At 43.4% G+C, this 27,202-nt stretch overlaps 1 protein-coding gene across 1 annotated transcript in view; it reads right to left on the bottom strand.

The window, feature by feature from the left end:
- The window catches only part of CLVS1 (clavesin 1), a 106,739-nt gene that overhangs the window by 1,598 nt on the left and 77,939 nt on the right, over positions 1 to 27,202 (bottom strand). Inside the window, exons 3-4 of the mRNA XM_016198894.2 lie at positions 18,831 to 18,941; positions 15,400 to 15,635 (exon numbers count right to left, since the gene is read on the bottom strand). Of these exons, the coding sequence (XP_016054380.1) occupies positions 15,400 to 15,635; positions 18,831 to 18,941 (347 nt within the window). The remainder of the gene's footprint in view (positions 1 to 15,399; positions 15,636 to 18,830; positions 18,942 to 27,202) is intronic.

Here is a 27,202-nt window from a genome sequence, read left to right as displayed (position 1 = left end):
GAAGGACAACTGGAAGCTTGGAACTGGCCCAGTGCTCCTGGACTCCACCCAATGCACCTTTTTTCCTTTGCTGATTTTAATCCCTATGCTTTTGCTGTGACAAACCGTAACAGTGAGTATGACAGCTTTTCTGGGGCATGTGAGTCCTAGCAAATCATCAAACCCGGGGGTGGTCTTAAGGACCCCAATACAAGCTATATTAACACTAATATTTGTTATGTATGCATCTGACATTGTTGTAAGTTCTTTACATGTATTAACTCGTTTTCACAACCCTAAGGAGTGGTGCTATTGTCTCCATTTTATAGATGGGAAACAAGTAAGGGACAAAACAAACAAAAATCAAGTAGCGTAGGAGAAACAACAAAAATAGTGGAGAACAGGACAGGTTTATCCCCATCACACCACTCCTGGGTATAGCTAAGGCTTCAGAGCTGTTTATCTGAAATATTTAGTGTTCCTTCCACCTCAGTGTAAAAATAATTTTCTGCCTAAGATTCTCATCTCCACTCAGGATAAGTGTGTTCTGGAGAAAGCATAAAATAAATCAAAAAGCAAACCTGTACAATGGTCTCAAAACAATGCATTTCAACTCTAAATATCAATCCAGTCAAACAGTCCAACTTGAAGTAGGAAGCCGAACCTTGGAAAATAAAATGGATTCGTGTTTTCCTGGGACAGGGCAGAGGAAGCCTCAGGTAGCTCAGCTGTTTTACACAATTTCTGTGCATTTCTCTGCTTTAGTTAAAGCCCTGATGTGTGTGGGGGTGGGGAGGGTGTTAATAGATTTATATAAGAAGCAGAAAAGCCAAAATTCCAGAAGACATTAAAACATACCCACACACGCATGACGAAAACCAGAGCAGAGCTGCCTACTCGGGGCAACTCGCTCCAGCACCTCGGACAGCTGCCGACTGCTGTGCCCCACGGGCCCTGGTGGAAACGGATGGCCATTCCACTTTAGAGACATTGCACTGCTTTTCTCATCTCTCCTGCGAGGTGGCTTTATTTTACAACATGGCAAGTGAATCACAGCCACAGAGTTAAAAGAGACTTTTATCTAGAGTAACTCAATAGAAACTATTCACTAAGGAGCCATGCAGCCTCTCTTGAATATATCTAACTTGAGAAACCCACTCCTCCAGCCCCTAGAGAGGCAACTCTGCTGCAAAGTTCTTTTGTACATTGGACTAAAACCTGTCTTTTTGCAATTTTTATATACTCTTTCTGGTTTCATCTGCTAGAACCACCAGAGTACGTGTCATCCATTGGGTGCACTTAACAGCCTTTTAAGTATTTATCTAGTGCTTTCCAGCCCTCTCATCACCTTCACCAAGGCTAATAATATTCCTCTTGTGCCAAGATTTCTTGTTTTTAAAGAATTTTTATTGATTTTTAGAGAGAGAGGGAGAGTAGGAAGAGAGAGAAAAACATCAATATGAGAGCAGAACATTGATTGGCTGTGAGTCCACAGCCCAGGCATTTGCCCTGACTGGGAACTGAACCAGCAAACCCTTGGTGCACAGGACCATGCCCAACCATCTGAGCCACAGTGGCAATGGCACTTGTACCAAGGTTTCTAAAACTCACCACTTTTGCACTCCCCGACATCTCTTTATCTGGTTGTCTACAGGGTACCATCTCAAACTATAGTAAAATGATTGCTTCCCTTTTTTTTCTTTTTGTATGTTTCTGTTGAAGCATAGGAAATTCACCCAGAATTCATTAGCCTTTCTGGCATTCACATAACACAGCCGAGGGAAAATTTAGCTATATTTACACATGCCACTGTTAAACCATTTCTCTCCCATCTTGAAGGGGCTTGGTTGAGTGTTAAGTTTCATCTTTTAAAGTTTGTTTACTATTTCCACCCTATCTCCATCCCTCTGAATCTTGACATTTGTTATCTGTCCAAATCATTGCCTGTAATTTTAATGAATATTGGCTTTGTTTCCAAACTTCCCCTGCCCACTATGAAAAACCCCCAACACATTCTCAAATATTGAATTTTCAAACAGTCATTTATTTACATTCACTCATGATAGAAATGTTTGTGAATGTTTCCTGCTGTGTGCCAGGGACTGTGAGCAAATATTGAGAAACAGTTATTCTTTTGTAGAAATATTGCTTCAGTTACCCAGCCATAGACCCACAAACAGATGTGAGGTTACTCTGATAGTACCCAAAGGAGAGGGTTTGGGGGCAGGGAGACATTAGCTGTAGAAGGAAAGAAAGGAAGGGAGGAAAAAGCTATCATTCACACAGTGACATCATTCACAGACCTTGTTCAGGTGACTCTCCCTTCCAGCTCCACCTGGGGTCAAAGTGGACCAATGTGATTTCTTTCAATACCTGTACTGACAGCAGGCACAGAATACAGGCTCTCTTAATGAATAAACTGTATGTCTTGGTTGAGTGGCCTGTGACAACTGAACAATTGAAACTGAGGAACTGAGCATGTGGAACCAAACCTAACTTCCTTGCCTGCATTGTCCCTGATGGAGAAGACGACCATGGCCTCTCCTTTCAGCAGGACATAATTCCATGAACCTGATCATGCAACGAACATTCGATACAGGTAACACTATATTATGAAGTATTTGAACTTCATTGGGAAAATATAAAGCAACTATTGTTTAAAAAAAAATCTAGTACAAATAAATGAAGCCAAGAGAAATACTCTTCTTAAATAGTGTCCTCAGTCCATTTAGCTGAGTCAAAGTGATCTCTGGGAAGACTGCTCACTGCTCCCGTCTCCACCACTGTGAGCAGAGCGCTGAGGAACCTGCGGCTCGCGTATGAACCATGGAGGAGCCACTCGCTTGGCCACCCCCTTGTCCAGATCGCTCTTGGTGGTAATCTCCCCATTCAGGGACTTTGCCTTCTCACAAGATTAACGCTTCTGCTAAAATAAACGTTTTGACTTTTCTCATGGGCCCTCTTTCCAACACTGAGAGCCAGTTTAACCCCAAGGGCAGGCAGGGGAGGGACTGGAGCTATTTCAGCCCATTATCTCAGCGAGTAGCAGACTACTCTGACAAAGGCTTCATTCTAGCCCCCCAGCCACATTTTGTTATCCTACTTGTTATAGTCACATTCTTTCCCCCTCCTTCCCTCCCTCGGCTGTCTCCTCCCTCTCCCCCCTTTCCTCCCTCCCTCCCGGCTTTTCTCTGACCCTTTCTACCCTCTTCTTTCCCGTTTTCCTGTCCAAATTTTTGAACTTTCCCCACTTCATATCATCAAAGACCTATAGCCATGGTTTAATTTTTACCAATTCCAAAGGCAACTAAATTCCAGGAAGAACCAATGGAAAAGGAAGGCATTCACCATGAGCGAGTCCATTCTGCAGAGACCTATAATTGGTCTGGCGGTCCTGCTCTCAGTCAGAGGTTTATTTTCAAAATTTTATTTAGCTACCGTATTTCAACATGAATTGTCATTGTGCGGCTTGGCCTATATGGACCCCAAATCAGGGCTCAGGAACTCTTCCCATTCAACAACCCAGGCATTAAGCAAGTGATAGAAGAAAGGCCAGGGCTGCAAGGAGCTTCAGAGTGATCCAGTCACACCCTCACTGAATCAGGTCCTACCCATTCGTGTCCCGGAGATCAACCTCACTAGTTCATCAGGTAGTGTCCACATTCCTGGTTTTATTTCCCAAACTCAACAATGGGCTTGGCTTTGTGGAATAGCACAAAACTTCTATTATTCTGGTGAGCCTATATGAGGACTTCTAAACAGAAAGAGAATGGGTCTTTAAAATATCTTTAAAGAATTCTTCTAAGTCATTCTATTCAGCCTCCTTTTCTTTCTGTAACTTAAAGTACCAAGGGAATTCCTCCAGGAGTTCAGCCTGGGCTTGAATGATGCCTCCACCACTGACTTTGTGATCTTGGGTCAATTCCACCTCCTCATTTGTGAACGGAGATACCAGAGTGCCTACATCGCGGAAGGTGGAAATAACAAAGACTGGATGCACTGAGGCATGGAAAGTGTTTTTAGACCAGTGTCAACTTGGCATATGTGCTCGTTTGTTTTTAACTGTTACTCTTCCTCCCCACTTACAGATACAGAAATTAAGGCCTGGGATTACTGAGTTCATTTACAAATTGAGTCACAAAGCATGAATCAACTTAAAGCTTCAGTATAAAACATGTAAGAGAGAATTGTGTGCACTGATGCACCATGGAAGCTAACACCAAATGAAAGACTAACATTTCAAAATAAAGACTAATATTTTTAAAGTTCAAAATAAGTGATGAGACTATTCCACCTGAGAGCTAACTTTATTACTTTACTTTATATCTTACAATTTTTAGAACTAACAGAAATTTTCATCTGATTAATAAGTCCTCATGTAGCTCCCAGTGCAACATAGTTGTAGTTATTTTCAACTATCTGAAGCAACATGGGGTTTCTTTCCACCCCAATGCCTTCTATAATGCCTTCTATATAGAGTCTTAAGGAATATTTTACAGAGACGTACATATTCTTCTGTTCAGCTACCAAACTCTTTGTCATCAAAATCATCGTTGCAGGCCACATAGTTATGCTCACTGGGAACAACCAATGTTTACTGAAAAAGATGAATAAATTTTTTAAAAGATAAGCCTAAGTGTTTCTCATATAAAGCAGCAAAATTTTTCATTATCAAAGTGAAAAAATAAAAAATAAACCTCTCTCTAATTTGATAGCACAATCAGCCACTATTCATTGAAATAAATATAAAGAAACCAATGGAAGAATATGAAATATTCTATTACTTTTTAAGTGAACTGTTTTTAGAGTGACCCAAACGTTCAACTCCGTTCTTGCCTATATGTATTATAGCTCAAGTTGAAGTGTATAATGTATTTATATTTAACTCTGATGGGCTTGGGCATGGACTACTCATCTTATAACAAGGAAGGAAAAGCCAAGAGAAAACACGTGCACATTCAGAAAACATGAAAACAGGTGGCTTTTGTGAAATTGGGCTCACAAGTAAATAGGACAAGAGCAGCACTGCCTAACACCAAGCCCTAACTGCATGTGCCACTGAGGACTTGAAATTGGGCCATCTGAATTGAGGTGGGCAAAAAGGCAATGTGTTCACTAGATTTCAAAAGCAGTAGGAGAAAGAATGTAAAGTGTCTCATTAAGAATTTTTAAAGCTGTATGTTGAAATTAAAATTTTTGTATACATTGGTATAAATAAAACATTATTAAATTAACTTCACCTGTTTCTCTTTTGTGACGTAGCTACAAGAGGACTTAAAATTACATTGGTGACTCACATGATGTTTCTGTTGGACTGCAGTGTCTGGAGCCTGATTTATTCTGTCATGCTTGTGGAGGAACCCTGAGTAATATATTAATCCTCATTTAAAAAGTCATAGTCATCTTAAAGAGCCTCAGCAACATTATTATCTGCCATTGCTAATATTTACTGCTCTAGGCCTTTCCACATATTCATTCCCTTAATCCTCACACTGGCACACACAAAGCCTCCTGTGACATGAGAGCTGCTTTCTGGGCATCAGTCTTGTTGCTTGAACTTTAATCAGAAAGAAACTTCATTAGTTTAGACTCTGCTAATTTGTTATCATTTAGATAAAGGTAAACATATCTATTTTTTATCTATAAATGAATAAATAATATGAGAAAATTTTAGGACGAAATTTAAACTACTCTAAGAAAAGAAATTTTCTTTCCGAATATAGAGCGAGTTTAATGTTAACTTTATGTTACGACTCCAGAGATTGTTTGCTGTCCATTGTAAGGGCCTGAGAGGTGGCCTGATGGACGTGCACTGGGCCGGGGCATGGGGCTTCCTCCCAACCCCCATGTCACTCGCTTACTGTGGGACTCTAGGGGGCACCTCACTCAGCTTTCCTGACATGGCATTCTTCAACTGGAAAAGGGTGGTCTTGGGTGAGGTGGTGCTATTTTTACCCCCATGACTTCCTGAACTCTACCACACTGGGTTACAGTCACTGTTGTCCTGGGAAATAGACTTCAATTTTCAAAGTTCTACGATTCAGACTTTAAGCTAATTTGCTCAAATAGTCTAAGTACCTCTCTACCTCAGCGTTGGCTATTACCTCCTTCTAGAAAAGCATAAAAGTACTAAAAATAACAAAAGTTGGCGAGACGTGGGAAGCCCTTCCTGAATGAATGTGTGCCCAATACATTTAGTTTCACGAGCCAAACAGATTTACCTTTTAAAAATAGTTTTCACTTTCGTAAGTTTCTAAATGTTGAATTCAAAGCTGTGAGGCACTACTTAACTCTTTTCCTGTGTCATTGTCAAAGTGTTTTAGATTCTTTAGAGTATCTTATTGCTAGAAATGATCCCCCCTCGGGTCACAGTTTCCTGCTGCCCTAAGTAGCTCCCATCTGATGTGCAGCCACCAAGGGTGTTTTCAGTGCCCACAAAAGTTCCATCAGCAATCAGTAAATCTTGTTGTCACAGCTGAAATCAGTTCAAGAATGTTTTGGAAAAAAAGATTTCAACGTTATTTGGATATTTTTAGAACTGTCACCTGCAAGAGAGTTTCCCACTAGCACAGCTGGTTATAATTACCATCATCATCATCTTCATCAACATCGTCACTGACGACCACAACCATTTATTGAGTACTTGCTGCATGCCAAGTTCTGCACTAAGTATACAGCCTGCATTACCTTTGTTTAATCCTCACAATTATCTTCAGAGGTGGGTACTTTTAATTCCATTTTGCAGATCAGGAAACTGATCCTTGGAGAAGTTGATTAACTTGCACAAGTTTCCACAGCTAGTTGTGGAACTAGAATCCAAACCCAAATATGACTCTGGAATCCACAGTCTTAAACACTATGCCGTACTTTACAAGAAATACCTATAACTTGGTAAGAAACCAAAGGACGTAAACATACCAGGACCTATTAATATTCAAGTTCTCAGACAAGCATTTCTCCTATTGGTATTGATGGATCTAATAGTTACATCATCATCTATTATTTATTAAAACTTTATTTTGGGCATAGTGAGTGAAATCAGAAAAGAAAACAGCAGAACTTCATTCAGAAAGAAAAAGTGTTCTAAGAATTACAGGTTATGCAATCATATCTTCATCTATAATGACCAGTGGGGTATTTAATAGTACTTCCAGATCCTTTCTTTTAAACATATAGCATTCACCTAAATACCTGGGACCACCTCTACAGAACTGCAATCAGTCAGCATGGGAAGCTGACTAGTGTAGAGAGAGGGAGCACGTTAGACCTAAACCAGGACAGAGCTCAGCTGCCAGAGACAAACCAGTCCAGGAACTTGGACATGAGGAGGAAGGAATTCAGGAAGGGAGCCAAAAAAGGCCAGGGTGGAAACTGGCAGCTGCTATTGGACATTGTGTTCAATTTATTTACAAAGGAGTGTAACCATGAAACCATGCATTCCTATTATAGTAATTTACAGTTTTCCATCTATAAAATGAGAGACAATCACCATATTCTGCACAGGGCTGTGAGAGATATAAGAGGTAATAAAGTGCTCGGAGCTCTCTGAAGGAGAAATGATTTAAATTGGAAGTGTTTGTCATTTTACTAACATATCCTGAGTATGAGCATGAACAACTGACACTCTGCCTTGTCTGAATGTCTGCCCCATTGCAGGAAACCAAGGAAAAGACTGCAAACTTAGAAAATAGCCATGGGGCAGGAGATTAATTACATTACAAAGTATTCTTGACTTTACTGAGCAGTTTACCAAAGAATTCCAATAAGCAAAGTGGCCTCTTGCACCTGAAGTGTGAGAGAATTCAAGGTCGTAACTAGAATATATTGTGCCCAAAGCCTTCGTTGGAGCCAAGGGCATCAGAGGAAGGTCTGTAGGCACATCATGGCCCAGTCTCTGTCTAACCAGCCAACTAGCCATGGATTCACTCCCCGTTCTCTGTGGGTAGGTCTGCAAAGTTTTGAGGAATGGAGCTCACTGCTATATATACTTTGATGTGGATTCAGAGTTCTGATACGATCAGGAGTGTGAAAAATCTTATGTTTTTCACATGCAGATATTTCTGGAGAGTTTTTTTTTCTACCAATCAGAATTTAAAATAGCAACACTGCAAATGGCCGCAGGTGCTCGCACCTCCTGCTTTGAATAGAGTCATATTTCATTAAATTAGACCAGCACAAAAAGCTGTCAGTCAGCTTCAGAGCTTCTATCGCTCCTAGGTACTCTCCTCCCTCTGAAACTGGTGGTGCACAGCTTCGGCGGAGTGACTTTGGTAGAACTAGAATGTGATGTTCGGAAGCAGGTAGAAAAATACCAGAAACTGCCAATAGCTGAGACAATGAAGATGACTCACTCCATCAGAGCTGGAGAAGGATGGCTAGTGTTCTCGATAAATACTACCTTTCATGGGCCTATATTTTGTCAAATGACAGTATGTTAATGGATCCAAATTATAACGTGTTAATGGATCTTCTTTGATATTACTAGATTAGCCTGAATATCAATTTTCTTCCATTGTCTCTGTACCTTCCCTACTCAGATGGGGTTTAGGAGCAGCACATTGCAAGGACAGTGATGAGGAAGCTGCTTTTCAGCTGAGCCTTAAAGACCAAGGAGAATTGGGGCTGGCAGGATTGGGAACAGACTTCATCCAAGACAGCTGAGCAATGGCAATGCCCAAGAAGGGGCCCTGTAAACCCTTTGGAAGGAAGGAAGGAAGGAAGGAAGGAAGGAAGGAAGGAAGGAAGGAAGGAAGGAAGGAAGGAAGGAAGGAAGGAAGGAAGGAAGGAAGGAAGGAAGGAAGGAAGGAAGGGACGGAGGGAGGGAGGGAGGGAGGGAGGGAGGGAGGGGGAAGAGGGGAGGGGGGAGGGAGGGAGGGAGGAAGGAAGGAAGGGAGGGAGGGAGGGAGGGAGGGGGAAGAGGGGAGGGGGGAGGGAGGGAGGGAGGGAGGGAGGAAGGAAGGAAGGAAGGAAGGAAGGAAGGAAGGAAGGAAGGAAGGAAGGAAGGAAGGAAGGAAGGGAGGAAGGGAGGGAGGGAGGGAGGGAGGGAGGGAGGGAGGGAGGGAGGGAGGGGAGGGGAGGGGAGGGGAGAGGGAGACACAAATAGCATGAGAACAGATGTTCTGCATCTAGCTACATATGCCAGAGACTGCCAGTCAATCCTGAAACCTCTTTTCTTTATTCTCATAACCACTTGATCATGAGGTCTGGTGGACCTTACCCACTAAATGTCTTTGAGCCTATCTTCTCTGTACCATCACTCTCACCTCCCCAGTCCCACTGCCATTGTCTCTTGCTGGCACTTTTGCAGGAGCCCCAGATCGCCTCCCCATACTTGTTTTTCCCTACTCCAATCTGTCTTCTTATGAGACAGAGTGAGCTTTTTCATAAACTCATTATATTCAGATGACTCCCCTACTTAAAACTTCTCTGAGTTTCCTTTGCTCATAGGATAAAATTCAGTATCTTTATCAAGATCTGTGTGGCCCTTCTGGGCAGCCCCCGCACACCTTCCCGGTCATTACTCTCCTTACTTTTGCTCCCCGGCCTCATGGTAAAACACACAAGTCCCTGGAACTGGCCCTGACCCTTCCAAACGCAGGATGTTTGCCCCCATTTCTCCTCCTTTTACCTGGAAAATTATTTTTCTCATCCTTCAAGTCTCAGCTTAGGTGTAGCTTCCTCCGAGAAGCCCTTTCTGCCCATCACCTCCCAGGCTAGATGAGGGTGGCATCATTCTGAGTTTTAAAGATTGCACACAAGAGCACATGGAAAACAATTTGGATTAGATGGATGGAGAGAAAGGAGCATCATTATCAAAGACCAATAGAACTGTAATTGTTACCAGAGGCAAAAAGCAGCAACCGAGACCAGGACAGGGCGGTGAAGGGGAGGCCGGCTTGACAGACAGGAGGAGAGGCAAGGGGGTGTATGTCTGACCCCGCCTTCTCCCTGCTCTGTCTTCTGTGCCCTGTGCCTCTCTGCCTGGCCGCATCCTGGGTCCAGGGCTCCAAAGATAAGGCCTGATGCAGGCCCTAAGCACGAAATAAGGCCAAGAGGGGAAAGGGCCAGTGTAAGTTTTACTTCTAACCAGGAATTCAAGGCACCCCCCTTCAAGCTATCAAGGCCAATCAGGCCCAGCTTCTCTGTTGAGGGGGTTGGGAATTTCCACTGTTCAGGAGAAACTTCCACTGGGAAAGAAATCGAAACTCTGGCAAAATGGAAATCCTCATGTACAATGCTGGGGAAGAAGCACTGCTCACCGAGCTGTTCTTTAGTGCTTTATGGTGGACTATCCACCACTCTGTTGTTCCACTCTGACAGTGACCCCTGGGGTAATAGCCACTGAGGAAGCCAGGATGTGGCAAAGGTAAGTGACTTGCGCAAGTCACGTAACAGAAATCAGTGGAAGAAAATCACCTGAACCCACATCTGGTAAAATTGGGAAACAGAGACAAATAGAGAGGAAGAGAAAAGTGTAACCACCCTGTCAAAGTCACAAAGCATCAGCAAGCAGGCAGGATTGGGATGTGGTAACATGCCCGTGGCACCTCAGGGGCCCATCTGAGCAGCAGAGAGCAAAGTGACATGGGGCTCACTGGCTGATCATCGTCACAGCAACACAGGTGTTTCCAGGGAGATGCTGGATGCTCATCAATGCTCATTGATGGCCTTGAAATAAAAATGCAAACACCACACAATTTGGACACGTTAAGCCCAAAAGCTATCTACAACAAGGTTTGCCTAAATCTAAAAAGAAACCGTAATTTGGAATGCAAGCAGCACCCTGTTTTCAAGGATGACACTGCAAAGAGATTTTTATCGCATGCCACGATCATTAAAGCTTATAAGAGAGATTCATTGCTGGCTAGATGGTGGTCACACACAGCATCGGCTTTACTGGAACCCAGCAAAAGGTTTATTTACCAACAGCAATATGCTCACAAGCAAGAAATGCTCTTTGTTTTCCTTGCCTGGACTACCTCTCCCTTCCCAAGTACTTGCATCTGACCGTGGTGCTTGGGCAAACAGGAATCTTTCTCAGACACACACTGTGAGTAATCAGACTGCCTGAACGTGAAACTGCACCCAGGCAGTTCACCCACATCTGTTCATTTCCTCTGATTCAACCCTCCTTCCGCTTTGCCAGGAGCTCAGAACACTTTATCTCAGAATGTGTCATGCCATTCTTTTAACCAGAAGAGAAAATGTGCCCTGTACACATTTTTCTAACCCCAATCATTTCCCCATTGACCAGATTCATTGTGTAGGTTTCCTTCCACTCCAATGCTGATGGCTGAATCGGATGTGCCTGTAAGGAGGGGGCCCCTTCATTCCTGCCACAGAAGAGAAAGCTGTATCTCAGCCAGATACACAGCAGTGATGAGGCCAAACAGCTACTTTTCTATGTGCTTTAAGAAATAAGTTTTAACAAATTCCTGTCACCACCCATGAAATATGCCAGTATCCAATAACTTATCTAAAACACCAGGCATTTATCTCTTACCCAAGAAGTCTCTGCTTCTAGAAGCAAGAACATCTCAGGCATTAGCTGCCCAAGTAGGAATGACACCCCAAAGCAAAGAAGTTCCAATCTTTTTTGCTGTAAACCAGTCATGAGACAATGAGGGGGCAGCCAAGACTGTGGGTCATTTATTAAGAAACAATGCATTCTGTAATTTTATTGAACTTAACATCCATATGGGACATCTGTTCCCAGGCCACACAGGAAAATGGACCCTGTTTGCCCTGACTGCTTAGAAGACAAGGGCCCTCCTGTTCCCACACTGCCACATCTCATGTTTTTTGTATGGACCATACTTCATGATGATGCATTACTTCTTCCAGAAATGAGCAGTTACCCAGCAAATGCATACATTCGCCCGGTGGAAAGAGGGCTACATGCAGAAAGATCACCAAGGTCATGGCCAATTCTACTGGCAGCTGAAAACAGTTAAACTGACTTTTACCACCAGGGCAGGGATCAAGAGGGAGCAACATGGCCTAAAATTTCTTTCTGGCTCAGAAATCTGAACTTAAACCAGGCTTTTCCGTATCTTCTCCCCCCATCCCCAATCCCCCCAAATCAGATGACTCACAATGTCTTTATGACACCTCCTTACTTCTTATATGTGGGACCCAGAAGGCGTACCCAGACAATAGAAGGATGGAAGCATTTGGTCGAAAGGACCAAAGGAAATCCTACTTTGGTATAGCTGGACAAGACCCCAAAGCACTGGCCTTCCAATCACTGACCACATAGGGTGGACTAGGGTGGATCTGAAAATTGAGGCCTCTTTACTTTCAGTGCTGAGACATGGTTGTTTACTTGGAAAACTGGAGGAAGAACTAGACCTAAAGACCATTAGGGACTATGGTTAGGACTATAGCTGACGTCCACTCACGGGAATAGAAACTCTGTTCCAAAGGACAGACCCAAGCGTCCGGCTCAGAACCAGGAGGCACTTCCTAGAGTCAGGCGACAGGGGGCGTGCTGCCCCATAAGCCGCCTGCTGTCTGTGGGTGACGCACACTGAGGCTGCCGACAGCCTGTGCCACAGGACAGACAACCACAGCAGGTGGGAAACGGGAAGAGATGACCTTTAAGGTCTCCTCCAATTCTGTTTTCAATTTTCCCGTGTCCCTATAGATTCCAAGGGGTCAAAGATGCTTTGAATTGTGGTTGTTCTGTCCTTGTAATTTTCTCAGTCACTACAGATTCTGTCAGCGAGGCACCTGATGGCAGGCACAGTCCAACAGCAGGCATTGTCCCTCCTTGTCACTGCTGGCACCAGTCTCCTCACTGCCCATCCTGCTGCTGCCTGAATTACCCATGCAAAGGCTCAAGGATGTTGCAGCAAAGGCAGGAGTGGGCAGGACACCTTGGTGGCCTTGGTAGGATTATGAGATGTGTATGCAGTGTCCAGATGCCCCTATGCCTCCAAAACCCAAGTCAGCTATGCCTTCCTCCACAAGGACTTCTCCAAGAATCTTCCTGGTTGAAATTAGTGAACACTGAGAAGGCACTTACACCTCCTCTATAGTACCTCTCCCATTCCCCAGCATCCTATAGTTATTTGTGGGCATGTCTTATCTCTTCTACTGGGATTTTTTTGCTGCTGTTGTTATTCTCACCCAAGGCTATTTTTTCCATTGGCTTTTTTAAAGAGAGTGGAAGGGAAGGAGGGAGGGAGAGAGAGAGAAAGAGAGGAACATCGATGTGAGAGAGATACATCGTTTGGTTGCCTCCCACATGAGTCCTGGCCAGGGCTGGGGATCAAACCTTCAACCCAGGCATGTGCCCTTGACCAGGAATCAAAACTGCAACCCTTCAGTGCCCAGGCCGATGTTCTAACCACTGAGAAACACTGGCCAGGCCCCTACTAGGATCTTATAAGGCAAGATCCATGAGAGCCTTGGGAAAGTCAGGGGAAATCAACTTTTTCCATCTGGGAGCTGACAATTTGGTTGAAGCAATTGGACAAGTGCACCAAAGATAGGTTTTGGAGGTAGTATCTTTCATTAAACATTAATTCATACATAGCAAGCATGCATAGTGTCTGCTGTGTGATGGGCATTGAGTTGGATTCTTGGGGAGAGGTAAGGTGTATAAGAGTTAGACAGCCCTGGCTGGGTGGCTCGGTTGGTCGGAGCATGGTGCTGTATACCAAAATGTTACAGATTTGATCCTCAGTTGGGTTGCATATGGGAGGCAACCAATCACTCTTTCTCTCTCACATTGATGTTTCTTCCTCTCTCTCTCTCTCTCTCTCTCTTCCTTCCTCTCTCTCGCAAATCAATAAAAACATACCCTCAATTAGAAAAATTTTTTTAACAGTTAGACAAAGATTTTACCCTCTAGAACTCCCCATAATAATGGAAGCTCCTCTGACCCTCAGCATCAACTCAGGGGTGAAACTTGGGATCAGGATATGCCTGGTCACCAAAAAGAGATGTAACTCTGTAACTGATCATCTGAAGAAAGAGTGGCAAATTCCTATTTTATATCACTTGACTTTGGAAGCTCAGACATATGTAAGGGTATGATGGCCTTCTTCAGAAGACTCTAGAGGTGGGGCAGGGACAGGATATGTGAGGTGTCATTGTCCCTGTCCATGAGGGACAGGGGAGAGGGTTGGAATTAGAGGTGAGGACAGGCTGTATGAGGGAAAACAGGTAGTGTGCCAGATCTTATAGAGGACACGAACATGAGCGTGGAGCAGGCCTGCCTTGGTCAGAATCCCAGCTTGGTCATTTGCCAGCTATGTGAACCTTGGGTAGTTACTTAAGCTCTCTGTGTCTGTTTCCTCATTCATAAAATGGGAATAATGATAATGCCTTTCTCATATAGTTGTGGTGAAGATTTAGAGTAATGCAGGTAAAGAGGTCAGTGTCAGTAGTGTGAGTTGAGTTGTTATGATTGTCTTTATTGAGCTGGCCCTGGACTGACCCGGGCCAGACAATTTCACTCATAAGAGTAATGTCACTCCCTTCACTGCAGAGTTACAAAGCCAACCTCTAAGCCAATAAATGAATTTCCAGATGCCTCCAGTCCTAGCAGAGAGGCTTTCCAGACACTCGAGTGGAGTGTAATATTCCCAACGGAGCAGGAAATGCAGAGATCCTCCTCCTGAAAACACTGTCTTGGTTCAGGACATCAACATAAGCCCAGTTCCACAGGAGACTCCACTAGTGACACCCTTCCTTCCCCAAACTTCTCCAGAAGTCCAGTCTTCCACTGCTCCAGCTTTAGTTCTGGCCCTCATTTGCCCAATCTCTGCATACCTATGTGCCACACTAGAATGTCCCATCCCTCTAATGCCTCCATGCTCCTGGGTGTCCCCTCTGCTTGGCATGTCTTTTCCCCCTTTCTTAAGTCTGGGCTGCTGATTTTCATCCTTCAGAGCTCAGCTGGAATGTTACCACTTTATAAATAGGTTGCTGGAAGTCTTACTTGGCAGGTTTTCCCCAGGTTCACTTCTCTGTTCTTTAGATGTCTTACTCACATTTGCACTTCCAGTGCCTGATTAGTGCCTACAGCCAAGTAAATGCTCAATAAATATTTCCAAATGCATGGGTGACTGGGACATTTTCTAGCAGGCTGCTTTTCCACCCACACTGTCCCAAAGGTCCAGCATTTCAGTCTGTGTAATACACACAGACTTCCTAGCACCTAAGACTGTAATCATGATATGAGTGAGGTCCTAGCCTTTAACAGTTTCTTTAATACAACGGACAACTATATTTCTGGGCCAGCCAAGTCCCATTTGCTTCCAATTCTGATGAAATCAGCTGAGCATGTATTGCAATTTATTTTTTTAAGTTCTGTGCCCATAAAGGTCTTCAATTACTTAACCCAGAATAGACCTAAATCGAAAATACCTGTTGACCTCTGACTGGAGGCTCTGATAGGCCAGGCCTTACCTTTTCATGGGCTTGGGTGAGCACTCCCTCTCCAGGTTGGAGGACGTGTGTTTCACATGCATCGCATTGTAGGAAGTGTGAGTATAGTCATTTTCGTCGCTGTAGTCGGGACCAAGTAATGTCCGAGCCCAAGTTCCCATGTCATAAGGAGGAAGTGTTCCTCCAAATTCAGAGGGCAAAAATTCAGGGTGTATTAGCTGGTGAAGGCTGTTTAAGTTGTTCCCATGCAGGAAAATCTGGAAAGAAAACAATAATTAATGATTAAAAAATCCAAAACATAACCGAGCATTTAATCTAATACACAATTGAGCAATGACAAATTGGATGCGCTGCTGTTGATCATGGGGCTTAAGTAGGCATTCAGTTTTGTGTCTAGAGCTTCGTCTTTGTGAAATGTTAATTTATTGCTCAGGAAAGGGGCTGCATTAATTGTCCTTAAAAATGAAGCTTATGAGCCCTAGCAGGTTTGGCTAAGTGGTTGGCATGTTGGCCCTCAGACCGAAGGGTCTTGGGTTTAATTCCAGTCAAGGGCATGTACCTGGGTTGCAGGTTCCCTTCACCCTGGTCGGGGTATGTGCAGGAAGAAACCAACCAATGTGTCTCTCACCTCTCTCTCTCTCCCTCCCTTTCTCTCTCTCTCTCTCTCTTTCTCTCTCCCCCCTCCCTTCCTCCCTTTCACCCTCTCTCTGCAAAGCAAGGGGGGAAAAATATCCTCAGGTGAGGGTTAACAACAAAAAAAAGAAGTTTATGGACAAATTGGGTATTATTTGGCCATGGCCCAAATTTACAGATACAGTGATCTCCCAATTTATCCCTGCTGATGAAAAGATAGTGGTGCAGACTACCCCAACCCCAGACATGCACCCCAACCCCATGCTTCACAGGCACCTCCACATTGCTCTCTTCTCTCTCCTGGTGAATTCTCTGCCCTCCGCACCCCTTCAATACTCCTCGTTATTCCCAGGCCTACACCAAGTGGCAGATTCCTCCTAAATTTGTCGCAGTGACACTTGCCACTCTGCTTCTCCAACTCCCTTCCCCCAATTAACTCTTTGTTATCTTCTAACTTCTATTTTTTCCTATGTGTTCCTTTATGTCTTCTGGACAACAGGAAGAAAAAGAAACACAGAAAAAGGGATGGCAATTTCTTTCCCTTCTAATGTGCTCCTAGCTCCCAGGGTAGTGTGGGCACAAGGTAAAATCTCAGTCAATTCTTAGTCAATGAAATTGAGAACTGAACACTGTAGCCTGGGGATTTACTGTGGAATATTATTGCAGCCATTTTCCATTCATGTCTGGATTGAGAGCTAATAGCCAAATAGATTTGCATCTTTTAAATGTATAATGGATGGTGATGGAAATTGGTCAAGTGGGGGAGAAAACACCCCCAAGTTACAATTATTTTCAGACAAATGCACAAAGTGGGTAGCCTCAGGTTGATAATTACCACCTGCCTGCAATTTAGGAATTGACTCCTGGAAGAGTATTTAAAGTACATCTGTGTAATGGCCTCAGCTTCCACACTTGTTCATGTGGCAGGCTCAGTACACTTAAGTACAGAACTATCGCACATGTACGCACACACACCCCAGTTAATCATTAGGAAAGGCACACGTGATTTTTAAAATATACAAATATAGTATCATAACATACCATGTAAGGATTGTATTGTGCTATGTAGCAGTGTAGTATATTACAGCATGCCATATTAGTCTATTATAAATACTTGCTACCTTGTTCTGTTATATTAGTTTTAACTTAAGATGTGATGCCATCATTCAAAGAGGAAGGGGACAACAAGGAAAGTGATAAAATTCTTCAGAAGAATACTGCAGCTCCACAGAAAATGCGGACCTTTTCTGACACTGGATTGGGTATGACCAAATTTTAATAAGAATTACTTCTTTTGAAGAAATTCACCAGTTCTGGCTTTTGCAAAAACACCTCACAGGAGGAACTGCAGTATTTAAAGCATAGAAAAGGTGGAGCTAAACAACAGCCCAGCGTTAAGAGCAAACATTTGTTTGCTCCCACCCAACACCTCTGGTATTTAAAGGGCAAGGAATGACGTGGAAGCCGGCCCTCTCCTTGGGCCTGTGGGACGCAGAAACTCAGCAGGTCGGAGACTAGATGTTCCACCTGCCCCTTTGCGTTCTGCACCCAGAGCTCCAGAAACTCCCTTCTAAGGCAGAGCACCAGTGTTGATTGCTTGATGGAGGAATTCTTGCTGGCTCCTACCTGCGTAGAAGATGAAGCCAATGGGAAGCCTGGAGCTATTTTGGGAACAATCTAGGGCAGGTTTCTGTCCTTAGCACTGTCCTGAGCCCCAGGCAGATTGCAAAATGTCCCAGGATGTCTCTGCCTCTTGAGACTGGTGAGTTAGTTCTAATTCCCAGTTTCACATTTGTTTAGGGACAGAGGCATGACCCCTCCTGTACCCTATTGCAATGTTTCCTAAGGATCTGGAAGCATCTGAGGTCTAGGAGTTGGGAACCCTGGGGGGTGGAGAGGAAGAGGAGGGGAGAGTGTGTATGTGTCCCTCACAACACCATTCTCTCCACAATACTCAGAGCTCTTCCTGGGGTCCCTGGGTGTAGGGGCACACTTAAAACACTATAGAATGACCCGGCCAGATTCCCTGACCCAAGAGGTAGCCGAAATCAAAAAGCTTGAAAGAAAAGGGAGCCAAATGGTAAAGAGAAATAAGTCACTGAGTTTCTACTACAAGTGTGGCATTCCGCTACCTGCTTTCATATGCTGACTCATTAAATGACCCCAGCAGCTCTGTGACTTGGGTGTCAGTGTCCCCATTTTATGGACATGGAAACTGAGATGCCGAGTGGTTAACGAATGTTCAGTTTCTCAGCTAATCAGAATGCCATAAAGAAGGCCAGCTCCCTAAATGTCATTAGCTGATGCAATCAAGATTTTAAAAGCCTTCTTTGTTATTATTTCCAATGAAGAACGTTTCCCCAACCACAAAGGTGATAGATGTGGCAGCTATGACTCAAGAATCTTGGGGGGAGAAACCAAACCATAAATGTTCTTCGTCGAGATATTACATTTGCAGGACAAAATGCTGGCTATTAAAATATTCCATGAATAGGAAGCTGCTTGACCCCACACCTCCCACAAGCATTTGCAGTAAAATGGGCATCTGGTATTTGCATGCCTTCAAAGTTCCCTTTGGTTTGTCACTGGGACTCTGAAAATAACCCAGCTCTACTAAATTATTGATTGAATACAGGCCATTTGCAAACTCCAGCTGAGGCTCAAATGCTCAGGGACTGTAGAAACGCAGAAAAACCACAGAGAAAAATAAGGAGTGGGGGGAGGAGAGAGAGATTGAGAGGAGTGGCGCTGTGCTTGTACAGCTCCCCTCCCCTCCCCGCCCCCCCACATTCCAGGCATTGGGCATTTCTTTTCCTTACCCGCTTCCTGGTCTTGTCTTTAAGGAATGGCTTGATGAGCGTGTACAGGGCATGGATGTACCAGGGCTGGTTGACGAAATGGACTCCTCCAAAGCGGGCAGGAAAGCTGTCCTGGGATGGAAAGAGAGAAACACATGCCAGTTAGCACTCATTCCAGGATAGCCGGGGCCAGCAGGGCCGAAATCCTGAGAACAGCCTTGTCTTCTGCCTGAAGCTCTAGCTAATGGCAGGAAAAACAGAAAACACACCCTTCCTATCTGTTGAGTTTTCTTCTGGTCCCCATGCCCCCAGCCCCTTTGACTCTACAATTTAAAAATCGTGCATGGGTGCCAAGCCTGTCTTTTCCAAGTCACAATTACGTGACCATCCCTGTGGCAGGAGCATGTGCAGCCTGGGCAGGAGGGAGTCCGAGTTCTCTGTGGCATTAGCTCCCAGGAGCCCTAAGCAGGGGAACTCCCTTCTCACCCTCATTCTCTGCTGTGCTCCCACCTTCCCCACGGATTACCAGGACGATGGCTGTACTTTCTGGGTGAGTGAGGGCTCTATAGAAAGAGGTTGGAAAAGAATTTCAAAGGATCTATGGAATCCACCAACACCCAGGGTACCAGCACCTTTTTCATAGATGACAGAATTAGGCCCTTACTTCATCCTGGGACCACACAATAGGTGCCAGGGAAAAGGTACCTGTTGGTTGATGGGCTAGTTAATTCTCCTAATGGAAGTCATCTTTTTCTGCAGATCAACATATTTTGTAAGTATCAGGAAATAAGTGGTTTTTAAAATGTGTTTTTATTGATTTTTATTTATTTATTTTTTAGATAAGAGAGGGAGAGGAAGAGAGAGAAACATGAGAGAGCGCAACATAGATTGGCTGCCTCCTGCATGCCCCCTACAGGGGATTGCGCTCGAAACCCTGGCATGTGCCCTGCCCAGGAATCCGATGGGGCACCCTTGGTGCATGGGTTGGTGCTCAACCTACTCAGCCACACTGGCCAAGGCAACAGTATTTTTTAAGTGGTTCCAATTTTGGAATCCAGGTCAGGGCACAAGCTGTTATTCTAGAAGCTGAGGAGCTGTTCTCAGTGCTAATTAGGTTCACAGAATAAGGGACCTTGATCATAAAGTGTGAGCTTGTCCCACAGCACCAAGTTCTGAGGTCCTGATGAAGGGCTTCCCCAGATTGCATTGCATTTATCTTGGTTAATGGAATTAAAAAAGAAGGAACAGCCCAGCCCTCCTGTCTCAGTGGCTAAGGGTCAACCTATGAACCAGGAGGTTACAGTTCGATCCCCAGTCGGGGGCGTGCAGGAGGCAGCCGATCAATGACTCTCATCATTGATGTTTCTATCTCTCTCTCCCTCTCTCCTTCTCTCTTTGAAATCAATAAAAACATTTTTTCAAAAAAAGAAGGAACATCCAATGCAATTTGAATTGCTTAGTGTGCTGGCAATCTATTTCATTGCAACAAATACCTCTGTAAAATGTTAGCAAAATAAAAGCATAAGGGGCTTGGCTGCCTGGGCTAAGAGTTCAGGCAGTTAGCTGGTTCCTGCAGGTGCCTGAAATGCCTTGCCTGGGTCATCTTTAGTAACATGGAAAAAGGGTTATTAACTTCTTTTCAAAAACCCTCTGAGTCTATAGGATCTCTTGACATCTTTCACACCAAGACCTAGTTTCCAATAATTACATGGAACTGTACTTAAAGGTTGACATTTGAAAAACTTTAAAAGTAATTTTGCCTCTATCTAAACATTTTACAGAGTACAAAGAAATCAAATATTTTGAAGGCTACACTAGACAATTTCCATAAAAGATCTTTGTTTTGCGGGGCATTTGTTTTCTGTTTTGTTTATCCTATTTTAAAAAACTTAATGAAACCACCAAGTAAGGGTAGAAAGACCATTTATACTAATTTGTACATTTGTCATAATCTTTCACTATTCCAAATCTGAATTGAGAAATGTAAAAGTTCTTAATAAGGTAGTCTTTTCTCGTTTACAAACAGTTCGGGATCTAAAAATTCTTTGCTTCCTTAAAACATAAAAAAGAAAAGGCCATTCCTCTAAGTTTTTCCTTTGCAGTAAGTTCTAAGCACTAGCCTTACTCTTTTCGGTCCTTTGGAACTTGCTATTCAGAAGTATAATTCATTCTCGCACACACTAAACATCATGGCTTCTGAGGGGCTGTAGAAGGACGGGAGGAAAGGGTTTGTCTATAAAACCAGTGCTTTACTGTCTTTTTTAATAGGACCAATAAGATTTTTATTTCTGCTGAGAGTCTGTTGTATTGCACACTTCTAGGTTAGTAAAATGGAAGAAAACTCTGTAAGTAATACTCTAGAGGCAACAGGCAAAAATCTCAAAGAAGATATTAACCTTTTAAAAATATCTAGAGAGCTTTAGCTTTAGTCTATGGAACCTCAGTCACCAAAGACATCAGGATTTCTTCTATTTGTGTCAGAGGAGGTTGAAAGACAAAATACAGGCCTGAGATCCTGTCAGTTTTCTCCAGATTGGCCCTGGCTTCGAGTCTGCCAGCTCGAAGGCCCTGCGGGTTTTTATTGATCTCCTTCAGGCTAACCAGCGACCATGTGCAGATAAATTCACATAAAATCATATCCCTCAGACTTCTGAGTTTAAGCCAAAGTATAAACAAGATGACTTTTCTTCAAGTCCTGTCCATAAAATGCAAATGAAAGGCCTCCTGTGCAAGAAAGGCAATGTGCAAATATTCTGGGTATTTTCAAATGAGCCTGACCATATTACCAATGATGTGTGTGTGTGTGTGTGTTATGCAAAGAGAAAAGTGTTGATGAAAATATTCTGTGTCTTCACTGGATCAGTATCAATATACTGGTTGTGATATTGTTCTATAGCTTTGCAAGATGTTACCAGTGGGGGAAACTAAGTAAAGGCTCTATGGGATCTTTCTGAATTAGCTCTTAAACTGCATGTGAATCTATAATTATCTTAAAATAAAAATTTAAAAATATGATTATTGTGACCATTTCAAAACTCCCCAAAATGAGAGCAGCCATTTTTGAAAGTATAGTAGAAGCATTTCTAAAGATGATCTGTTCTGCCTTTTATGGAATGTTAAACAAAAGAAACCAAGGTAAACCTGTAGACTCAAGACACATTGCAGGGCATCCTAAGTGGCTCTTCTTTGTTTTCTTTGGGAGTCTTGGGCCCCGCTAAGTGACTCTTGCAACCCACCTGAAATGTGCTTCATTATTTAATGAGTACTTTGTTTACACTTCATTTTCACACGGCACTCTCAAAGCATCCCTCGGCTGTCTTTTCTTGTGTTCGATCAAGATTTAGGAGCAACATGATAGAGGCAAAACGATTTCCTCTCTTTGACAGTCAGATACAGATGTTACTAGCGGCAGTTGGCAAAATTTCCTGCTGGATAATGTAGCATTTTCTAAGATGTTTAATGCCTGCAAGCTAACACACTTCGTTCATACTGCGGTTCAAGACACGCCTGACCTCAAAAGCACATTGACCCTGTGAAGCTTGGGGAGCTTGGCTCACATCGGTTGCCTTCTCTTGCTCCCCTCCTTTCTCACCTCTTCTGCGCCTCCATGGAAGCTAGAACAGGACAACTCGGATACACAAATACTTGGAACTCTCCCCACCTATTAAGATGCCTTTGAAAGCCAAATGCAAAGATGAAAACAGAGAGAACAAACATCTGATCTGTTTTTAGAGCTTCTGCCTCCCTCTTGTTAGTAACCGAGTGTCTCTCAGGGCCTGACAGAGGCATCCATTCATTTATATAACCGTATGTATGGAGGTCTGCAGGTGGCGTAAAGATACAAGCATGAAGTTTGGTTTTATCTGTTCAGTTCATGCCTGTCTTACTAATGACTCCCATTTCCCACATCAAAGCATACAAAAACATTTTCAGCAGCATAAAGGGGCTTCACTGATAAAAATGCTCTATTTCAAGGTGATGGGTTTCTATTGTAGCATGTGGGAGTCATTAGTATGAAAGTCACATATCCACGTATTTGCAAGGAAATGGAGAGCTCACACAATAGTAGTTACTCTCCAAATGCTTCATATATATCAGTGGCAAGCATGAGAGAGGAGAGAATGTGCTTATTAGGAAAACAGTTGGGCAAAGGCTCTGACTCATTATGGGCTAGGTATTTTCTTTGAATCTATGATCCTAAAAGGTACTTTTCACTTCTGAGAAGCCCTGTGTTCTCTTCAACCCAGTGTTCTCTTCAGATTAGGAAGGACTTGGGTCTTTTATGCAGGTTCAGATCAGGGCATGTTAGAAGACAAAGCTTTATCTGCAGACCCTAGAACAATTATAACCCTTTGGCAATTGTCCTAACTACAGCGAGTGAAACTGGCCTTCTGTGAAACTGGCCCAGGCCAGCAGGTCAAGCTCAGAACCTTCCCTGGTTGCAACCCAAACGATATTCCTTAATGGTCTCTTTTATGTTCAGTTTTGTTCAACAGATCGACAAGCAGTTATTGAGCTGCAGTTATTCCTGAGTGAAATGCAGGAATACAGGGATATATGGGATGTGCTCCTTTTCTTCAGTCAGTGCACCGTCCGTCCAGTGGCAGCAGGGGAAGTGACAGTGCTTTGTTCGAGAAAAGGACACCGGATTCAGAGTTCAGGTTCTGTGGTTCAAGGTAGCTCTTCAGAGCAGAGTTAATAACCAGCATAGACAGCCAGAGGCGACAGTCAGGGCAAGGCTGGACGTCCAGCAGAGGCCAAATAAAAAGGCCTTGCGTAAAAGAGCTAACAAAAGATTTGACCATGAATAAATGTGTGTGACTATGTTTGAGGGTCTTCAAGAATTTATTTGCTACCAGGAGTCCCTGCATTTTGCTTAACCCCACTCTTTTGTAGAAATAAACCTATAGATGATCTCCTTTTTTTTTTAGAGGCAGAGGAAGAGAGAGAGAGGAGAGAGAAACATTGATACATTGATGTGAGAGAGAAACATGGATCTGTTGCCTTCCGGACATGCCCCAACCAGGGATCAAACCTGCAACCTGGGTATGTGCTCTGACTGGGAATCAAACCCTCCACCTTTTGGTGTGCAGGACGACACTCTAACAAACTGAGCCGTAACATGGAAGGAAGGAAGGAAGGAAGGAAGGAAGGAAGGAAGGAAGGAAGGAAGGAAGGAAGGAAGGAAGGAAGGAAGGAAGGAAGGAAGGAAGGAGGGAGGGAGGGAGGGAGGGAGGGAGGGAGGGAGGGAGGGAGGGAAGGGAGGGAGGGAGGGAGGAAAGAAGGAAGGAAGGAAGGAAGGAAGGAAGGAAGGAAGGAAGGAAGGAAGGAAGGAAGGAAGGAAGGAAGGAAGGAAGGAAGGGAATAGATTAAAAAAATCATCTCATATTGTGTCCCTGTCAGATTTCTGCCAAGACAACAGAAAATGTGACTATAAATTTAAAGATTATATTGACTACACTGGTATCTGCTTCATGCCTTGTAAGAAAGCCTTTAATAACAGGGAAACCAAGACAAGCTCATTTTCTAGTTTTTCTTCCTATAACAGAGCTCCAAATAGGAGAAGATCATTCTTCCTTGGCTCTGGCGATCTCATTGCTGGCCAGGCGAGATGAGCAAGGAGGTGACCTCACTCGAGGAGATGACTGTTGCTGGGAGGACAGAAGGGGTGGAAGGCAAATCTTGGCCACTCTGAGTCAGCTTAGCTGAGCTCAAGCAACAGGAACTTTATTTGCCATAAAAATCACTTTCAGCTTCTCTAACCACAGTGACCTGAAAAAAAAAGGTTTCTATTTGACTATTAAATAGCAAATGCATTGTGGTGAGTATACAGTACTTCATCCTCAATTTTCCCTCAGGGCCCCTAAGTGGTAAATAGATGATTGTTGTTCATGATTGTTGTTCATTAATTACAAGCCATTTCGTGGAGAAACCCAGAGTGCCTGAATAGATTTGCACAGAATATCAATGCCAGAAGATACAATATGTTTCATATAATTCAACCTGCTGCTTATTGCTAAAATTCACAAAATCATGGTGTCTCCTAGAGAAAGAAGCATGGGAGAAGGAACACAGAACTCATCCACAGCAAATGTGTTGGCAAAGGTTAAGCTTTCAGCCACACAAATGTCTTTGGCCTATAACTAAATTTGTAATAAGCAAGTTTAATATCTAAGAACTGGACAGTTATCTACCAGGAACTTTTTATATGTGTTATCTCATGCAGCTGCATGACAATATTATGTAAGTATTATATATATATATTCTATTATCTATATTATCCCAATTTTACAGCTAAGAAAACATAGCCTTATTTAAAGTAGTTAAAATCTTAGTCAAGTTCACACAACAAGTAAGAGACTAAATGAATTGGAATCCAGACCTGACAGTTCTGATAGTCACACTCTTATCTCCTCCACTATGTTGCTCTATTATAGACCCATTTAAACTCTATGTATCAGCAAATTTGGACTCTTGACCATCTTCATGTGGGTTTTTAGGACACATGTGCTTACGAATTCAGATCATACAATAAACACTTCACACGCATAAATCTCAAATTCAAGTTAAAATATCCTAGTCTTGTTTTAGCTGCACGTGCTTTATATAACTTTCATAATAGGGCCATAGTCATGGTTTGAAAATGTTGTCATTTAAAGAGAGTTAATGTTGTTATTAGAACAGAATAAACAAATATTCTTAATAAGCACTCTGGAAGTTTTAAAGACGACCCTGAATATCTCCATAGACGTTCCCACCTTATCGGGGAACTTTGTACTTTTTAATAGCATGGATGTATTCATTTTAACTTGGTTTTATTCTGCAGAGATTTGAGTCAGCTGGGAATTTCATTTTCTAATCTCTAACTATAAACCACTTTACATCAAAGACTATCAATAACCTATCTCCAGAATAAACAGTAGGGAGGATTCTATCAGGACAGGCTTCGGCAAAGTCGTACGATTTAGTTGTGGTACTGCTCCTCCATCCTTGTGATGGAGCTTTAGTCTTGTCGTCTCCTCTTCCCGGGCTCAGGGCCAAACTATGTGTCCAGTCCCCTTGTCTCAAGGTGAGACATGTATATGACTGCGTCCTGGAGAATGAGATGCAGGTGGAAGGCCCACCAACCAAACATGTGAATCCTCCATCTCTTTCTCCCTTCTCCACGTGGCTGGAAGTGAAGGGCTCTGAGACCCTAGAAGATGGGGGAGCCCCCAAATGGAAGGAGCCCCAAACTCTGAGCCACCTGTTGGAGGAGGGATCTATGCCCAGGAGAGCTGCATAAGTCAGACAGCCGTAGAGGGATTTGTGGGAATGGGAAATAAACGCTCACTCTGTTAGTGAAACCAAACGCAGCACAGCTTATCCCGTCCTAATGAGCTCAGACACTAACAGGAGGGAAGGGGACACCCGGGCAGTGGAAATGACTTGGGGGCTCTCAGCTTGTAGGTGACATGTAAATCGATGCACGTGGCAAAGTCACCCAGGAACTGAGTGAAGGTGGAGCAGGGACGAGATCCCAGGACGGAGCCCTCCGCGTTGTCATATTTAAAGGGAAGAAATATGAGAAGAATATAGGACAGATGGCCGAAGGGTGGCCAGTCGGGCGTTTTTGCAACATCTCAGCACTTTCACAATCGGCAGAGCATTCAGTGATGTCGAAGGATCCCGGGCAGCTGAACAGGATGAGTGCTGAGAAACGTCCCCCGAATGCGGGGCAGCATGCCTTTAAGGAGCTGACCTTCTAGTTGGGAGCCGTAATAACCAAAGTAAAACACAAAGCAAAACAAACAAAAATCAGGCTACATTGGAAATAAACAGGGAGGGAAGCTGGGGAATGTTGAGGAATTTTAAAAACTTGGTCAGGGAAGGCCTTACTGAGAAAGGGACCGCTATGTGTGAAGGAAGGGATGGATGGGCTAACCTAGCATTTCCCAAAATAGCTACAGCAGGATACTTATTTGGGAGGGTCCCTCCATGCTTAAGGAGGATTCCAAGTTAAACACATCATACTCAGAGTTCCTTGGGAGGTGAAGGGACACATTTATCTATTTAATGATAGTCTTTGGAAAAGTCCAATAACAAAGAAACCAACTGAACTCTGTTTGAGCTGCAGTTTCCCATGTGATTTAAACCATAGGATTTTGGGGGGCGGTTATCTATGAACCAAAACCAATATTCTAAAAAATCCACAAGGGGAAATTTTGGACTTACTTGCCTCTCTGTGTAAGTTAGAAAACAAAGCATTTCAAGTAACAGATCTATCAGACTTGAGTTGGCAATGGGAGAGTTTAAATATTGTCAAATACTACTTCAAACAAATCTATTATGAAACACATAGTTATAGGGAGCCTGCATGTAATTTCAAGAAATTACTTTGTGTCTTTTTAAGA

Source organism: Miniopterus natalensis, chromosome 16 (assembly GCF_054644295.1).
Source record: "Miniopterus natalensis isolate mMinNat1 chromosome 16, mMinNat1.hap1, whole genome shotgun sequence".
Lineage (NCBI taxonomy): Eukaryota > Metazoa > Chordata > Mammalia > Chiroptera > Miniopteridae > Miniopterus > Miniopterus natalensis.
Note: the sequence above shows the minus strand (reverse complement) of the source record. Positions and strands in the feature narration are given on the sequence as shown.